Source organism: Lepidothrix coronata, unplaced genomic scaffold (assembly GCF_001604755.1).
Source record: "Lepidothrix coronata isolate B3197 unplaced genomic scaffold, Lepidothrix_coronata-1.0 Scaffold146, whole genome shotgun sequence".
NCBI classification, from domain to species: Eukaryota; Metazoa; Chordata; class Aves; order Passeriformes; family Pipridae; genus Lepidothrix; species Lepidothrix coronata.
In genome coordinates this window covers 2,075,904-2,094,086 of record NW_016690326.1, presented here as the reverse complement: position 1 = coordinate 2,094,086, position 18,183 = coordinate 2,075,904, and the positions used below count along the sequence as shown (strand labels likewise).

General features: G+C 44.5%; 2 protein-coding genes across 16 annotated transcripts in view; one reads left to right on the top strand and one right to left on the bottom strand.

Moving 5' to 3' along the window:
* The first annotated feature begins 626 nt into the window (after positions 1-626).
* The window catches only part of SFXN1 (sideroflexin 1), a 43,313-nt gene continuing 25,756 nt past the window's right edge, over positions 627-18,183 (top strand). For 3 of the 6 annotated variants that reach the window (XM_017828118.1, XM_017828111.1, XM_017828117.1), the window contains exon 1: positions 18,098-18,173. The gene's annotated coding sequence lies outside the window, so the exon portion shown is untranslated. Of the gene's footprint in view, positions 646-18,083; positions 18,174-18,183 lie in introns of those variants that run through there. The other 3 variants (XM_017828121.1, XM_017828116.1, XM_017828115.1) reach the window with 3 other exon arrangements.
* Positions 2,107-18,110, bottom strand: DRD1 (dopamine receptor D1). 10 transcript variants are annotated; one of them, XM_017828109.1, is made up of 4 exons: positions 12,695-18,110; positions 5,999-6,815; positions 5,582-5,889; positions 2,107-5,325 (listed from the first exon to the last, which is right to left on the bottom strand). In XM_017828109.1, the coding sequence occupies exon 4, from the start codon at positions 5,267-5,269 to the stop codon at positions 3,911-3,913; it is 1,359 nt and encodes a 452-aa protein (XP_017683598.1). In that variant the 5' UTR covers positions 5,270-5,325; positions 5,582-5,889; positions 5,999-6,815; positions 12,695-18,110; the 3' UTR covers positions 2,107-3,910. The 10 variants fall into 10 exon arrangements, with proteins under 10 accessions (XP_017683598.1, XP_017683596.1, XP_017683590.1 ...); XM_017828107.1 differs by having other exon boundaries at positions 2,107-5,277; XM_017828101.1 differs by having other exon boundaries at positions 2,107-5,889; positions 12,695-17,906; positions 18,017-18,110.

The following is an 18,183-nucleotide window of genomic DNA, read 5'->3' as shown; positions in this document are numbered from 1 at the left end:
CCATCATTATATTAAAAACCAAAATAATTAGTGGAATAATCTGCCTTTCAAGATACTTAGCATAGCAGGCTTTGGAGATTTCAATCAGATTTGGGTGCTTCTGAAAACTATTGATTTGAAAAAAATCCAGGACTGGCTCTCAATAACTGTCATTAAAACTATACCTCAGCAAAGGCATCCTTCATCCTCTATCTTTTGCATGTTTTGTCACGTTAGAAAATCAAATCAGCATAAAATGCTTGACATGGAAGGGAGAAATGTATTCAGATTTAATCTAGTGATTACGGTTCATTCGTTGCAAACAGCTCCTTCATCAAGGCCATCAGGTGAATTATTAACCTCTTCCATCCACAAACAGAAAAATACCTTCAGTCACGAGGAAGCAATGCAGGAAAAAAGGTTGCCTGGGTTATCTGCAGAAAGGGACATGGCAAGGTTCACTCTGCAGAGGAAAATACTGCTGGGGGCAACAAGGCAGGGAGAAAAGGGCAGACCACTGGTTTTGAGCAGCTGGGGAGCAGGCACAAAGCAGGTAATACAGCTTCTGAGCAATTAACTCAGCACATAAATAGAGCAGCAGTTGGCAGGTACATGCTGTTGTTCCTTCTAGTCACTCCTGACACTGCTCTCCAGGCTCTGCAACAGGTAAGAGGCATTTCTGAGTGCAGGCTGTGGGAAGGGGACTCTCGGCCGTGCTGGGGGGAAGGATTTTAATTTGGACTTTCTTCCAAGCAAAGCATTACTGTGGCAAAGAAAAACCAAACAAACAGAAAGGCTCTGGCAGTGGCGGAAGGAAAAGCAGAGAGGACAGGTAGAGAAACCCACTGGGAAGGCTGGAAAAAAGGGGTAAATGAGGTACATTGCTAAATGAAGATCAAGGCCAATTCGTGGTGTTTTAAAAGGTATATAAGAAAAAGGAGTCAGAAGCCAAAATTAGTTTAAACAGAAGGAGAGAGAAAACAATAAACTAAACTCATCCAAGTGCCTCCCCTGCCCTGCTTCTCACAGGGTGCCCATCACTCCAGCAGCAACAGCAGCAGCACTTCACCAACCTTCACGGAGCCCCCTGAAACTCAGCTCCATCTGCAAGGAGGGAGGTCCTGGGATGGCTCCTGGTTGCAGCAGAGCAACTATTTGTTTCAGAATACAAATCACTCCCTACAAACTAATGCAAAAACAGCCTCTTGCTTTACATGACACCCTTAAATCTTACTCTGTATTTTGCTATTGTATCAGACTGCTGGGAGATTTGAGAATAAGTAAGAAACACAGAACTTTATTTTTGGCCCATGTACTTTTTAAGAAGTAAAGTAATTCCTCAAAGGTACCCAGAAAAAAAAAAAAATCTGGCATTACAACATGCAGGGGAATTTTACTGAAGGAGTTAAGACAGGTTGGAGGCAGCCACGATGCCCTGTCTGCCTCAGACCTGCTGCTTCATTGACCCCCAGGAGCACCCAGGGAGGGGGAGCTGGACATCCCAGCAGCTCCTGCACCAACTTCAGTCCCAGATGCTGGACGGGTCCTGCTGTAAATGCTCAAGGCAGAAGTGACAACGTAGGTTTGTTTCTTCAATTCAAAATTAATCTGCTGACAGAGGCAAAAACAAAGTACAGGGCTGCCAGGAACAGGAGGACACCTCCTGCACCCACCATCACATCACTTCTGAAATTATTCATTTTGCTCCAAAAAACAGAAACTAGCAGAGGGGTTGTATCAGGCTTTGAGAAAGACTCCACAGCGTGGGGGAAAAAAAGGGGGGGGGGGAGAAAGAAAAAAGCCAATAATAAAAGCATTCTATAAACCAAGTTCATTATGCTGTTACACCAAGGCAAAAAATACCTTTGAAGTAAGAGTCACCAGCAGGTCGAGCTTTACACATCTAAAGTGAGTGGTTGTTTCCAAGCTGCTTTTACTGCTTTCAAATCCTAGTTTAGAGCAAGGGCTCAGAGGTCTCCAGTAGGGAGGTTTCCCCTGCTTCTAATAGAAATTCCCATCGGCCTTATGGATGTGATGCCAATTAAAGGCAAATGGGGAAAAAAATGAACTGTCCTTCCCTTTAACACGATCAATACAACTGCCAAAAAACAGCATGAATTTAATAAATGCAATGTAGATTGTTTTATTTGACCTTCTGTTCACAAAATAATTTTATTATATGTATGAAAGCAGCATACAGGCAATAAAATTATGAAAACATTCACAATACATAAATACACAGACCTGATGCAGGATGTATATAGTTTGTTAAATTTTTTTTTCCTCTCAGTTCTCTTTTCCTGACAACACATTTTTTTGATATATGTTATGAAAAAGTTGCTCCAAGGGGTATTTTCTCTCATTCAGAAAAGAAATCGATTTCTTTGAACGCTGCTGACTATTAACACCCAATGTTCCTGTTGCTAATGCTCACCGATTGCTTTTGGCATTACAAAGGGAAGCAGCAGGGAAGGACAATGGAGAAGTAGCAGGTTTTTTTAATTAAACATTGGCAACTTTTTTGGAGTTCACAGGAGGATTTTGAGGTGGGGGCTGCAGTTCCATCCATATTTCGAAATGTCTTAATCCAAAATGGTAATGAGGCACTATTCCTTATTGAATGGACTATTGACACGGCAATTACTAAAATGTAATGTCCTCCCGGTTCCCAAAGTAAAGCACCAGGTACCTCACGTTTTAGTTCTGACCGTGATAGAGTAGCAGACAGACAGAATGACCCAGGTGGTCCTGCAGTAACACCAGTGATAACGACGTTTGGCATCTTTACTACCATTATAACCCATTGTGTTTGTTCAGAAAAGATATCCAAGACTTGAAATAAGAAAAGTCTGAGAAAGCTGTTTATCTTACATAAATACAAAACATTATATACTAAGAATTGTTATCTAAGACGCTCTCCTTCCCAAATTGGATTCTTCTTAAGGTTGTAGTCATATTTAAGGTATTTACAGATCCACAAACTTGACATTCTAGCAAAGTCTTTGTAACATGAAACTTTTTAAAAATAAATAGCAGCAATTTCTTTTATTTCTATAAGGGAAGAGAATTCACAACTCAGTCAACGCTGGTCCTATCTTTTGAAAGAAATCCCACTTAAAGATAAAAAAAGCCCACAAGCAAACGAACTCCATACAGCATCGGTTTAGTTGATTCCTTCATTTCTTGCCGAGCTTCTTAACATTCCTCTATTCCCCTCACCAGCTCTCCAGACTATCCGAGCTTGTAATAAAGTGCTGACTGGTTGACTGGTCAAAATGCAGTTATGACACTCCAAAAATATCCCATTATTTAGACATCTTAAATAACATAAATAAAGCTAGATCTGTTATAACATATGAAAAATATCAATTTAAAACAATAAATAAATAAAACCAGTATCAACATATTACCTCCCAAAGCTTTAAAAATAACCATTCTCATTATAAGGCTCAATTATTTTTCAGAAATAATTTTAAGAAGGCATCTACCTACCTTTACAATCTCTCAGTCTTTAAATAGGACCTGTTAACACCCACTATCACAAGACACAGCAATCTTTTTACTTCTAGTAAACATTAATCTTTAAATACTCAACATTTATCTTTTGCCTCACTTTAAGCTGAAAATTGTTTTCTCTGTGTAGAGAAGCAATATTTTCTTTGTCACTGCACTGTATCTAAATTTGTGTATTTTCCTCAGTATGAACAGTACAGTTTAACATCTTTTTTTATAACCAATTTCCAGTACCTTTTTCTGTTTATTGTTTAAAATGTTAAATTTGCTTTGAATGCCAGGAAAATTAATTCTGGGCTTGGTGTAAATGTGTATTTTTCTCCCTAGAGCTTAGTTTCTTACCAAAAAAATCTTGTATTTTTCCCCAAAAGATTATTACAATATACACCGTTGGGTCTTGCTTAGTAAACTTTACTGTTCAGGTTTTATGCTGCCCATTTTGTGTAATGGGATTGATCTTTTCCAAAGAAACATCAGCTTCATAATCCAAGATACCCGACAGTGCTGGAGACATTTTCTCCAAGGTCTTAGATAGTTCACCCTCTTCTTCCTTTTTGAGAGGTTCTTCTTCTGGACAGATAATTGAATGTGGAATCAGATAAACCAGATTAGACTCCTTGGGGCTGGACCCTTTGGGCTCGTGTTGGCTTGAAAAAACTACCGCCCCATTGTTGTTAATGCTCACAGTCTCTATGGCATTGCCAGACATTGGGCAGAGCCTGTAGCAGCCCAGCAGGGTCGAAAATGCCTTGCGGAAGTCAGCATTGAAGGCATAAATGATGGGGTTGAGGGAAGAATTTGCCCATCCAAACCACACAAAAACATCAAAGGTGGTGGAATTAATGCAGAAAGCCTCTGCTCCCTTGGATGGCTGGGTAGGCTCGCAGAAGGGAATCATGCAGTTCAATACAAAAAATGGCAACCAGCAGCACACAAACACCCCCATGATCACTGACAGAGTCTTTAAAACCTTTGTTTCCCTCTTGAAGGACATTTTGAAGTTGCTCTCTGGCTGCTGGCAGTCCATACTGCTCCTGTTGCCGCTCGTGTTCTGGCAGTTCTTTGCATGCACTGCTGCTCTCTCCAGAGCTGAGATGCGTCGTATTTGCTTCTGAGCAATCCGATATATCCTCGTGTAAGTCACTATCATGATGGCCACAGGTATATAGAAACTAATTAGAGAAGAGGAGATGGCATACATCCTGTTTAGGCTAGAATCACAGTTGTCCATGCTTACACCTTGTAAGCTGGCATTTAAGTCCAAAAAGCTTGTGGTTGTAGCCTTGTGCCAGTTCAGCTGCACGGGGATGAAGGAAATCAACACGGACAAAGTCCACGCCACGCTGATCATGATGAAGGCTGCCTTGGGGGTCATTTTCCTCTCATACCTAAATGGGCTGGAGATGGCCCAGTATCTGTCCACACTAATGACACAGAGATTTAAGATGGAGGCTGTTGAGCACATAATATCAAAGGCCACCCAGATGTTACAAAATGAACCAAAAGGCCAGAAACCGGCAATCTCAGCCACAGCTTTCCAAGGCATGACCAAAACTGCCACTAAGAGATCTGACACAGCCAAGGAGATGACAAAGAAGTTGGTCACCTTGGACCTGAGGTGGCGAAACCTAATGACAGCTGCACAGACCAGCGTGTTTCCCAGCAGCGTGGAGAGGATCAGTAGCGAGAGGAAGCAGCCTGTGAGGATCCGAAAGGAAGAGGAGTCCCTTTCCGCCAGCAACCCTTCCCCGTCCATACTGGTGTCGTTCCAAGTCATAGTTTCTCCTGAGGGAAAATCATATCATGATTTTCATGACGACATCAGCTCCTCGCCTTGCAGAGATCAAAGACATCAGACGTCCATTAATTACTCATCACCAAACAGACCAAAGGTCCTTTCTTATAGTCCCTTCACCCCCAGATGGACCTCACCCAATCTGAATTATCCTGAAAAACATCCTGAAAGCTCTGCGAGCAGGAACTGAAAATGCATAAACACAGTCCACCCTACAGACTGGGTTTTTTAGCAATCCCTTCAGAAACACACTGCACCACCCCAGCATGAAGTAGCTTAACTCAGACAGCTCACCTGCAAATGTTCTGCTGCTGTCCTCTCCAAACACACCCCATAGACAGAAAAGCAATCACTTTTCCATGCTTGCATATATTCCCACTTAAATAGACTATTGATCGAGTGTTTCCAGTGTCCATTGCACTAGCCCTTCATATTTACTGAAGCGTATTATACAAAGTGCCTTTTCACTAGTTCCCTAAATGTCTCGCTGATGAAACACTCCATCCTTTCTCCTCAGTACGTTCCTGTTACAAAATGCATCAGTTCTCTGTTTCTTGGCAGTGTCAGAAAGGAAATCTTCACATTGTTTCAAACTCTTTTACCTTTCCAAGACAAAACACATAAACATACAGTAGGTGTGTTTTAAAGATTTTCAGTAAGAAGTAGCTCAGGTTATTTAGTTTCATTTAAACAAGAAATGCTGGCTCCTACCTTTCACCTCTGATTCTCTCTTTGCTCTGGGATGCAGGGCCGTCTCTCCTCCTCTTTTAGTTTTGTAATTGCATAGCAAATTTTATATACAAAACCAGCACAGGAACACTGCATTGCATGGTGTGTGTGGGGGGGGAGGTTTTCCCTGAAAGTGCAAATTGGCAGAGGAAAAGTAAGAGTTGGACCATCAAGGAGTTAGTTTTCAAGGGAGCAGCAGGTCTGTGCTGTCAGACCGTGAGTGACGGACCCTGCTGGTGCGTGCCCAGCTCCCTCCATCCCACGGCCCCTGCTGATCACTCTGCAAACTTTGTTGGCCAGATCAGTTCCAGTCGCACTTTGTACATCCTGTGGAAGTGGCACATGAGGGCAAATCATCCCAGGCAAAAGGCACGGTATTTTCCCAACACTGGCAAGAGCCGACTACCAGTTCTTTCTACTGCCGTTCGCTGGATGCAGAAAGAAGGGCGAGAGGAGGAGAAGGACGTGAGTGATCTTCCCTTGGCCACAACGCCGGCGGTGCCCTCAGTGGGTTCCTCTTCCAGCAGGGACAAGTCGCTTTAACACTCCACTGCCAGGTTATAGCTCTCCATAACTACTCCGGAATAATCCCACCTCCTGCTCAGCGGGGCTGCGCTCCAGGGATCGGGTCCAGCTCTTACCATGCTTTTTCCCTCTCGGAAAGGCGCAGGCGGAGGCAGCTCTTCATTCTCTCCCGCAGCCCGCCCCGGGCCACGCATCTCCCGGCTTCTTTCTGCCCGGGGCAGGGCTCGGCAGCATCGCCCCTCCAGGAACGCTCTGTCTGCCTGGCGACTCCTTCCTAAAGGATTAAGACAAGGGAATGACAGGCATGGAGGCACGCAGCGGGCAAAAAGCCAGCCCCCTTCGCCTCCTCTAACATCTTCGGTTGGGTGCAGCTTCTTCTGGGCAGCTTTTCCTGCCTTCCTGGGGAAAAACGTCCCGGGCAGCCGGGACGAGAGGCAAAGCCGGGCTCCGGGAGCGGCTCTCCTGGAGTTTAGCGCAGACGGGATTACTTTGCCCGGTCCCGAGCCCCGCCGAGCTGCGGGACGCCCGGGGCTCTGCGCGATGCCCGGGCGCTGCGAGCCGGTTCAGTGAACTGATGCGGACAGTGAGTACCGGCACCGCGCCCCCGCGACGGGCGATGCTCGGGGGGGGGCCGCGGCTGCCCCGACCCGGGGGAGCAGCGTTCCCCTCGGGGCGGGCTCGGGAGGGGCGGCCGGGAGCCGCTCCCGGCGCGGCGGGGCAGGGGCGGCGGGAGGCCGGGGCTGGGGGCTCCGCCGGGGCCGCGCTCCCTGCGCGCCGCCCCCCGCCTGGCGCAGCCCCGCGGCTCCCGGCGCAGCCGCGGCCGCCGGGCTCCCTCTCCTGGGCGGCCGAGGGGTGGCCACGGACGGGGGCCGGCAGCCAGCCCCGCCGGGGCAGCGGCGGCACCGAGGGGACGGGACGAGACGCGTCCGCCCCGCGCCCCCCTCCGCGTCCTCCCTGCGTTCCCCCGTCGTTATCCTGCGGGCATCGCTGTCCCGCGGGCAGGCAGGGAGGGAGCGGGGAAAATCTACAGCCCAGGCTCCCGGGGCGTGTGGCTTCTGAGGAGCCGTATCCCCACTGACTCGTGCGGGTTCAGGCGAGGGCAAAAAGAGGGGACAAACACTGCGGAGTCGCCGGAGCCCCAAACGGGCACCCCCGAGGTGAACCCAGCGGCAGTGGGACCTGCCGCTCTCTTCAAAACCATTTTTCTCCTTTGCAAAAATCCTCCCCGTTTAGCAGTAAGCACCAAAAACAGAGCGGTTGTTCTTCGAACCCCTTCGTTTTCCTCAAGGGTTTTTTCTTGCTTACCTTGGCTGCAACAGGCAGTGAAAGATGAACATGCTGATTTGCAGCCTTTGCATAGGAATCTTACCCCCCAACAATCAGAAAATAAATATAAAAGACATCACAGAGAGGTTAAGAAACCTCCTAGAAGAACAAATACTCTAAGCTGTCAACATAAATTTCATGAGGCTCAGCACTAGTGAAGTTGCTTTTGTGCCAACTGGCATTTTTCATAACGCCAGTTAAAGCAGACACAGTGCTAAGCTAACCTTGACTAGTTAACTGAAACACTTATTTTCCTTTCTCCTTCTCTTACTTTTTTTATAAATTTTAACTGCTTCTCAGCAAGTTCTCATTCCCCCCCCCCTCCTCCTGCTTATTATCCTGTCCTTTAATCATCATTCATCCTCAGAGGAGGGTGAAAATAGACAAGAAAATGAATCCTGTGCTGTTTGGTAATAGAGATCTCTAATGAAAGTCACTGTGAGTTTTCTCTTTCTATTTTCAAGATTTTTTTGCTTTTGTCTCCTTCTTGAGGCACCACAGGTGAGGCTTACTGCATGATATGTGTATTCCAAAAAGGTAGCACACTCTTTTTTTTCCACAGAAACCCTGGGCTGAGGGGAACATTGCTGGGGGGAACCTGGAAGTCACTAAGCACATTTGATTTTATTTGCAACAAATTCCAGAGGCTCTCCTAAAATGACTCTCTGGATTATTCCAGGAGAAATCACAACTCCCGAGCACACAAAAAGCAGAATTTTCGAAGCATATTGCAGAGAAACACTGAGGTACATATTGCAGAGGAGAGACCAGTTTGCTCTCAAGCATCTGCTTATCAGCTCATTCAGTGAACTCTTTAGTTCTTTTTTACCAGGGAGTGGTCTTTCCTCGGGAAGAGGCTGAATTCAGCACTGGAGGAATGTAATGCTGCTCAGATGAGGGAGGGTTTCAAAGTTTCATTTGACATTAATTTAACTTCCTACCCACTAAAGCCTGTAAGACTCTCACAGGCCCTATTTTTTTGGCAATTCAAGTATCAGTTTCAGAAGCCAGAGCCTGTTTCCTGCGTCTTCTTTAAGTTTGTGTGACCAGTTCAGGGATGAACAAGAAGTCTGGATCAGCCCTCACTGCACTAGTGGAGGAAAGCCCCTTCAGCAGCTACAGTGGTTTCAAACACCAACAGTTCATGCAGGGCACCCTGCTGTACTCATTTGTCATTTCAGCTAATTTATAAGCTTTTAAAACTTTCAAGACTTAATAGTCATACCCAGGTGAGGAACAAAAGTGAAATCCATTAAACCCCTATTATTATTTAAGTAAATTTAGTGGTGGCATTAGGAAGCTGATTGACATGACTCTGGGAATCAGTTACACGAGTGTTAGGTGAATTTTCCTTTTGCTGCTCTCTGACCAACCTGCCCTCAGCCAGTGCAAGAAGGATCAGCTCTCATCCAGGTCTGGACTTGCCTAAAACTGCCAGCAACAAGTTGTTGGTGCAGGTGTTTCCTGGAGATTCAGAAACAAGCACAGAGCTTGTTTAATTCTCCCTGGGTACCAACATAAAACGGCTGCTTAATTTTATGTCATGCTTTTCAATCACTTCTGACTGATGCTGGAATCAAAGCATGCCCACCAAAGGAAAGCTTTTGTGTCTCTATTCCCACCCTGTGCGGCACCTGCTCCTGCCAGGGGACTTTGTTTGGAGAAGGTATGAAGATTTAAAAATATATTTATAAATACTGAGTAGCACCTTGATCCAAATGACCTTCATCCAAACAGTAATTAGCTACTGGAAGACCAAGTCAGAGTTCAACAAAGCCCATAGCAGAGATTCAGAGATAAAACATGCTTTAACCTAAAAAATAGTGCACACACTAGAGCCGGAGAAAGGCAACTGAATTTACAAAATATATCAGTACATGGATACAAATTGTACTTACGTCATTCTCAGGGTGCTTTTTTTTGTCTGCATGCATGGGATTTATTAAATGTAAAATCAGCTGAGGCATGTTATCAGAAATAATGTCTAAAAGAGCTGTCAGGTTTGTAAATAGCTGGTTATACTAATAAGCCAAGATAACTTCAGCCTCAATGTAACATTCTCAGGAAAATCAGGGGTTCTTGGAAATGAAAAGAAATATATGAACTCTTTTAAAGATCACTGAAGCACATTGTTTAAATTGATATTATCATGTTGGCCATTCTACAGGGAAAACTAGAGTAGTGAATAAAAAAGCACAGAGCAAAGAATGGCAGAAGTAAAAACTATTATTAACATCTCCAAGGATCTCAAGATAAGTCTTGAATGATAAAGGTCCATCAGCAGGGAGAAAGGATCATTGAGAGAAATGATTTCTAGTCCCCAGACACTGACAAAGAGAGGCCTAAATATTCAGTATTGAGTGTGGGCACTTTTTTTTGACTGTAGATTATAGGCATGTCCCTCCATGTCTGGGGGATTCAGTAGGGCTGATCTCAAAAAGCACATTAGTGCCCTTTTGATGTTGACTTGTGAACTATTTCCAATGGCAACCAGTGCATGAAGCATCCCCAGGTATCAATCAGGTCACTGGTGAAGTGTGTGAGAAAATCTGAACACTAACAGGGAAAAGGAAAATGAAAAAAGCCCAGACAGAAACACCATGTATGAAAGTCTGAATTTAAATGACTCGTTTGAGGCAGCCAATTCAAGCAGTGGCAAAGCTGGACGCAGAGGGTAATGCAGGAGGGTATGAATGGGAAGGATTTGCTGTGCAGTGCTACTGCTTCCTGGGATCTGCAGCTCATGCACTGGCTGCAGGATGCTCAGGAGGCAGGACCAGGCACTGCTGCTCCCCTGGTATCTCCCCTCCCAGGACACTCTTGGAGCTCAGCCCTGATCCCAGCCAGGAGAGCCCAACTCCATCCCTGGGCCACAGAGTTTGGAGCCTGCAGAAAGGATTTCTGCTCTGTGGGAATCAAGCAGCAGCCTTTCAAAAAGCAGCTTTGTGTCACACACAAGCTTTAGGAGTGGTGGAAAACCACTCCTAAACTCCTTGTTTGTAAAGGGGAAGGAGCTGTATTCACCTGCCATCCCCTTCCTGCTCAGAGCCCCTTCAGGCTCTGGTCCCCTTTCCCTCCCTCACCACTGATCTCTCTCTACAACTGCAAATCCAGAGCAGAGCTGAGGGGTTTCAGCTGTAACCCCCCAGACTGTACAACAAAATGGCTCTTTTTGGAGAGATGAGGAAGACAGGAAAGAAAGAGAAGTACCAAACCTGCAGCCAGGGATCCGAGCAGAAGCTGTCACCTGAACAGTCCCCAGCCCCAGGAGCTGTGGGTAATTTCAGCTCGGTGCAATGCTGCCAATAACTGTGTTATTTAATCGGCAAAGCTTATGCAGTGACTTTTTATGGGGTTTTTCCAGTTCCACCCACTCACTCCCACAGGACCAGAGAAAGAAATTTTCCCGCAAGAAACACTTGGAGTGACCTTCCTCTTGCAGCTTGACCTGCTCCATCAATGCAAAGGCCATTATTAGATCTTAAATCACCCTGGAAATTGCTCAAGCAGGGAAACCTAAAATTTCCCCCCTTCTCTTTCCAGGATTTCCATTTGCCAGAGATACGGGGTAGGAGAGGGATTACTGCCCTGCCAACACTTCCATCCAGAGTGGGTAGAGAGCCAAACTGCAGAGGATGATGAGAATAAATTATAGCTGAGAGGAGAGGAGAGCTCTATGGAAAGAAAAATGCTTCCTCTGACTGCCTCATCCCTGCGGCACAGCAGAACAGTGCCAGGAAATCCACAGCAAACTAACAAGACCCTTTCTTCAAAACCTAATCTACATCAACAAATACAAAATATCTCAAAATTTCTGATCATTTCACTGGCAAATGTAGACACTGGATGTCCTGCTGAATTTTGTATTCTAAACCATGTATATAAAAACCCTACAGGGCTGATTGCTGAGGACCTACTATATGAAATGGCTCATAATCTAGTAAATCAACACAAAAATACAGACTGAGCCATTCCTTCCCAATTTAGGCTTTATTTGCATATGCTTTTTTTTTTTTAAATAGTGTATAGCTTTCATTTTTTCTTTCACTCCACACTGGACAGACATGGCTCATAATCTAGTAAATCAACACAAAAATACAGACTGAGCCATTCCTTCCCAATTTAGGCTTTATTTGCATATGCTTTTTTTTTTTTTAAATAGTGTATAGCTTTCATTTTTTCTTTCACTCCACACTGGACAGACATTTTAGGCCCTCAGAAAAAAATTGAATAAAAGAAAGTCACAGAAAAAAATGACAGCAATTTTTATGTTAAAGATGGCTTTGACATATTAATTAATATCTCAGAAATGAAATAAAGCCAGTGATACAGAATGATTCATTAGAATGATATTAATCTGAGGAATAATTAATTCTGAGGGGATGGATAAAAAGAATACAAATAGATATATTAGCTGCAAAACTCTTCAGCAATGACTGTGACAGTGATTTCTAGCAGCAGTGGATGAGACTGTGGATAATACAATTTTCTCAGCAGATGGTTTGGTAGGTGGCACTCTCTCCTAAGCTGGTGTTACAGATTTACTCCTGAGCTGCCTGCCAGAATCAAATAGATCCTAACCCATATTCCAGCCCAGCCCCTGACTGTTGGATGGAGAACTGTTTAATAGAAGATTTGTGTGGTTTTCTAATGCAGGACATGTGATAATGAAGAGTGTCATTGGTACCTACAACAAGTGAGCAACAGTTTGCCCTAGAACTGATTATTAAGTTCACATTATTACACATCCAGCATGGTCAGACTTCACAGCTTTGCCACTGGTAGGCTACAAATCCTTGAATTAAAGATAATTAAACTAATACTTACCAAAAAAAGAGAAGCATCACTTCTTGCTCATAGTGAAGACTGACAGCAGCATTTCAGACCTTCATTGCAAGGAGCCACAGGAGCCCAGCCAGGGCTCTCTGCATGGGGAGCAGCCCCAGGGTGCCCAAGGAGCACAGCAGGTCCAGCTGTGGTAGAGAGGGTCAACCAGCAGTCCAGCAATGACCAGACCACTCCAAATGTCCCACTGCTGAAGCTCTGTCTCAGGCAGCATTTTCCCATCTGCAGCTCCCCAGACAACCCTGCTGTGGTTGCAATGTCGCAGTTCCACCTTCAGGTTCTGGAATTAAACTGTTCTCCAAGGCAAGATGCTGGTTGTCAAAGTCAAGTCACACAGTCAGGGCTTGATGGCAGTCAGAAACATTCCACCAAGTTCAGTGAAACACTGGGACAAGAATCCAAACAAGAATCCATCCTGAGGTCTAAACTCTGGGCTGCTCCACTCCTCATGACAAACTTTCATTCAAACTTTTGAAAAACCCACTGATCCAACTGGATTACCCCAAACTACAGTATGATCCTAAATCCACTTTCACCCTAGCTCATCTGGATATGTTATCCTGTTCCAGCCTCCGTGCCTGTCCCACCACATTAGGCAGGATTGTTTCATCCCACAACGTGGGTAACATCTCCCTCTTCATTCCGCCTCGATGCCCTTGGCTTTTCCCTGCCCTGTGTTGCAAAGAACCATTGCTGACACAGTCTCTAACAGAAAGTACTTTCCCAGGCTGGAAATGTTCCCTGAGTTTCACCATCCATTTGTCAACATCTGTCCCAAGGTCAGGGGCCTTCCAAGCCAGCCAGTTCTCCCTGCTCCCTTCCTGCAAAGCCACAGGGGCTGGGCTTTGCAAGTCAGGGCTCAGCCTCACCAACACAGGCATCCAGTGTCTCTTTCTCAGTCCACCAAACCAGTCCCCCCCATTTAGGAGACACTAAAATCAGGGATGTCTTCTAGATACAAGTTCCATTTCAGGAAAGGCTATAGGATCTGTTCCTATCTACTTTCTAGTCTTACTTTTCCCCCTGCTCTTTACAGTGATTTTCTCCTGTGACTTTTTCAGTATTTTGTTCTAAGAATTTCCCCTGTGTCTTTAGGAACTATGGACAGCTCATCCAGGATTTTTCCATTGTTTTCTTGCATTTTTCCACACTCAGTGCCAGCACAGTCATCAGCAGAAAAATCCAGCACAGTGCACAGGGAGTTTCACCAACCAGTGGAACCTCAGGGGAGCCAAGAGAGCCACCAGAGCCTGCGACTGATGGGACCCAACTGGGATGAGGAGCAATGGCCTCAAATTGCTCCAGGGGAGGTTTAGATTAGATATTAGAAAAAATTTCTTCACCCAAAGGGTTGTCAAGTCCTGGAACAGGCTGCCCAGGGCAGTGGTGGAGTCACCATCCCTGGAGGGATTTAAAAGACACACAGATGTGGATCTTGGGGATGTGGATGAGTGGTGGTCTTGGGAGTGCTGGGGGAACAGTTGGACTTGATCACAGAGGTCTTTTCCAACCTAAATGATTCTATGATTCTATCTTCTTAGGAATTTCACATGCCTTTGTAGGATTTTCCTAGTGATCTCTGGGAATATACCCTCCAGCTTTCAAGGAGTTTCCGCCCAGATTTCAGGAAATTTCATGTTGCCTTCTAGGAAACCTCCCCACTGCTTTCCAGGTGTTTCTTTCCCCTTACCAGGAACTTAGATTTTCTTTCTAGGAATTTCCACATGCTTTCAAGAAATCCCTAATGACCTTCCAGAAATTTCCCTGATGCTTTTTAGTAATCGTGTTCTATTTATAACAATTCCTTTCTGCTTCCAGAATTTCCCTTCTGCTCTTTAGAAATTTGCAGCAGCTTTCTAAGAACTGTGCATTTCTTTCTAGGATTCCTCCATTGCTTTATAGCAATTCCTCCTTACTTCATAAGAAATTCCCTCTAGCTTTCTGGGAATTTGTAGCCAATTTTCTCAGAATTCACATTTTGTTTTCCTGGAGTCCTCCCACAGCTTTCTAGGAATTCAGTTTTGCTTTCTAAGAATTTCCCACGGTTTTTCCAGAAGTTGCCTGTAGTTTTTTAGGACCTTCATGTGGTTTTCTAAACATTTTCCATACCTTTATAGGAATTTCATGCTGCTATGAATCTCTAACCCCTCTCTAGGCACTCCTACCACCTTTCAGGTATATCTATCATGCCGTGACACAGTGTCAAGTGCTGTTCCATGCTGTTTGTGCTGCTGCATGTGGTGACATGCTGTGTGCTATTCCAAGTTGTCCTGTGGTGTCTTGTTTTGTCATATGTTGTGCTGCCGTGCCTTATTCTCACCTGTTTGCTTGTGTTGCTGCAAGCAACGTCTTGTGTGTCTTCTGCTTCTGCATCCTAAGTTCCACCCTATGTGCCTGCAGGAATAAACATTTGAGAGTTCCTATTTTTAACTGCTATTTTATAAAGCCATTAGAAAAACTCAGGAGCAGAAAGTATAAGGATTCAGCAATATCTGGCCTCTAGATGACGACGAAAAAAATTGTCAAGTCTGGTTGGAGCAGTTTTAAGATCCTGTGGCTGTTCCGTGTGCCCTGTGGGATATTCCTGCACCTCCTCTTTCCCCCACAGGTGCATATTGACATCCCAGATCCCTCAGCCTAGTCAAGGGTCTTGCTGCCAACAGCAGCTGGCACAGATGCACAGATGCTTCAGGGCACAGACGATCCCACAAGAGGCATTTATAAAATAGCCACATCATAGAGGAAATGGCTTCCTAATCCCCTTGAAAGGCTGGTTTATCCCTTTAAACATAGTTTTATGTCCCTTCTAAATGCAGATTGGCTTTTCATCTTCATTTTCTTCATTCTTATCCAATATAACTATGCATCTAGAGAAATAGGAAAATTGAGTGTGCATCAGTTTAGCTTGGCACAGTATAGCATGAGTAACCTAGAGCTGAGTTCAAATATTGCAGATGGAGCCAAAACATTTAAGTGATTTTGTAAGTAACACTCTCTCAGCTTATATAAGAGTTTTATTACAATTTATATTGCCAAAAAGTGTAGTGTTACTTGTCTGTTTGATCAAATTTCCCAACATAATAGTTTACTCCTTATCCGCTGAGAATGAAAAAACCGGGTGATGGTTTTGATATAGTGGCACAGCCTCACAGGCATCTCTGGTTCATTTACAGAAATAATCCTTGAACTCTCCCAGACTGTACTGACGTCCTTTCCACTCTGGGCTTTGGATTTTCTACATTAAATTAATGTACATTACGTCAGGAGACCACAGGAAATGCTGTATATACATGGTTCACCTTGCCCAGCATTCTGCTCCTGATGGCAAAACCCAGCACAAAGCCTTCACAGGCACTTCCCATCAAGCGCTGATGCACAGTTCCCAGAAATGTTGCTGGTTTCTTCTGGCAAACCCCTGATAATGCCCAGCTTGGTGCCAAGGCCAGTTTCTGATACCATATTCCAGAGCCAGCAGCTGAATACATCACAGTTCCTTGCACTGTACCTTCAGGAATGACACCACATCATTCCCCACCTGCTCTACAACCACCTTTTTCGTGGAACAGATAAGTCTTGACATCTCCCACGCTTGCCTTTACTCTGTGACTGCACTGTTCATCATCCAGGGTTTGGAATTCCTGGTCCTGCAGTGCCACTTACTGGACATTTATGTTCATAAAATCAATGTGCAGGAGCTCTTCATTTTCTCCATTGATTCCCAGAGCCAATTTGAAATGGAGAAAACCAAAAAACACTAATGACCATTTAGGAATACAGGAGAGTTTGAGAAAAGCAAATACAGTAAAACTAATTTCTTAGATGAGGCAGTAATTATAGAGGAATAGAAATCCTCCTTTTCTGGTCACTGTAGAGAAGAATTTGCCCTGTAATAGTCTGGGAATTCTTCCAGGTGGAAACATGCAGATGATTAAATTCATCCCTAGTTCAATAAATACATCTGGGGATTTGCAGGAATCTTATTAATATATTCCTTGGGAAATAAGGCAACTGAAAGGAATGCTTCAAAAGGAGCTGAGGTAGGGCTTATTTGATTAATCCAGTCATACTCTCTAGGCACATGTTTTCTGTATGTACCATTAGTACTTGGCTGTAATTTAACAAGGAAGACACTACACTCTGCATGAACCTGTAAGTAAACACACACTTGTGTTCACCCATGAGGTACTGACTGATCACATGTGACTGGCTGTGTAGGAGTCTTTTGGGGGGGCCAGGACTTTTGAAGAACAAGTCCACAATATTCAGGTTTAGATCCATGTGCTCAAAACCACATTCTGGCGTCTGTCCCTCCTGATTCTCCGAGGTAGAGAGCTGGCTGGAGACCATGGGAGCCCCTTCAGCCCACCCACCCAACCTTCTGCTCATGGAAGGCACCAGTAAGATCAGTACACCAGGCCTCAGTGTAGAACAGAAACAGGATCAGGCCAAAACCCCCATGTGAATCTGGGAGCTGGCACATCCTCTTGGATTCTGTATTTTTTAATACAGTCAAAAATATTATACTGTGAAAATTATTGCAGATGAAAAAACACATGTAGTCAGAGGTCAGATATTTTTTGTGACTCCTCAAATTCACCCATTTGCCTGGCAGTTTGTAGCTCATGAGCAATTGGTGGTGGTTGCTCAGAGCCATCTCAAAACTTTTCAGGATTCCTGGCAAAATATCAGATTTGTTTCTCAGCAATGGGAGAAAATACTCGTCTAGTGAAAGAGAAGTTACGTAGCTGTTCAAAACTATCTGCACTGAGTATAGAGCAAATTATTAACTAGAGGAATGAATGCAGCTTTGCATGTACAAACTCAGAGAAAGAATTTAGGTATTCATACATCTACATTAGAAAGTCTGCAAGCAGAATTTCAATTGTAAAATGCAGAAACGACCCAGGTGTGCTTTTAAAGCAGATTAACAAGTTAGTGTCTTTGGCATATAAGAAAATTATTAGAGGCAGAACACATCAGTCCTCAGAATGTAAACCATATACCACAACACCAGTTATACCCACAGACAACTAATTTATTTCTGTGCACGACATCCAGCTGTTTCCATTTTCTGAAGAAGGTATCTTTCCTGCTCAGTCATTGCAACGTTTTTAGCAACAAGTGTTATGGCCAGATACCATCAAAGATATATTCAGTGTTGGATCTGTCAGTGGTCGTGGAGACTGGGATGTGCCTGACAAGATTAAAAAGAATTAAAGACACTAGCAGGGAAGTACACAAATCATGCACAAATTTTGTTGTGCAAGAAAAATGCAGTGCAAGGATATCAGTGCTAGTTTTCACTCTTTCATGATGGACTCTCATGGGTCGGATTGGCACAGTCTGAGCCATGCTGAGCTGGGAGGGACCTGTCAGGTTGGTACTGGTCGGTACTGGTCAGTACTGGTCAGTACTGGTCGGGTCAGGTCCTGTCGAGTCAGTACTGATCGGGTCGGTACTGGTAGGTCCTG

What these genes read in the sequence shown, in the direction of transcription:
- DRD1 (XM_017828100.1), bottom strand. Translation starts at nt 5,269, where the DNA reads ATGACTTGGAACGACACCAGTATGGACGGGGAAGGGTTGCTGGCGGAA.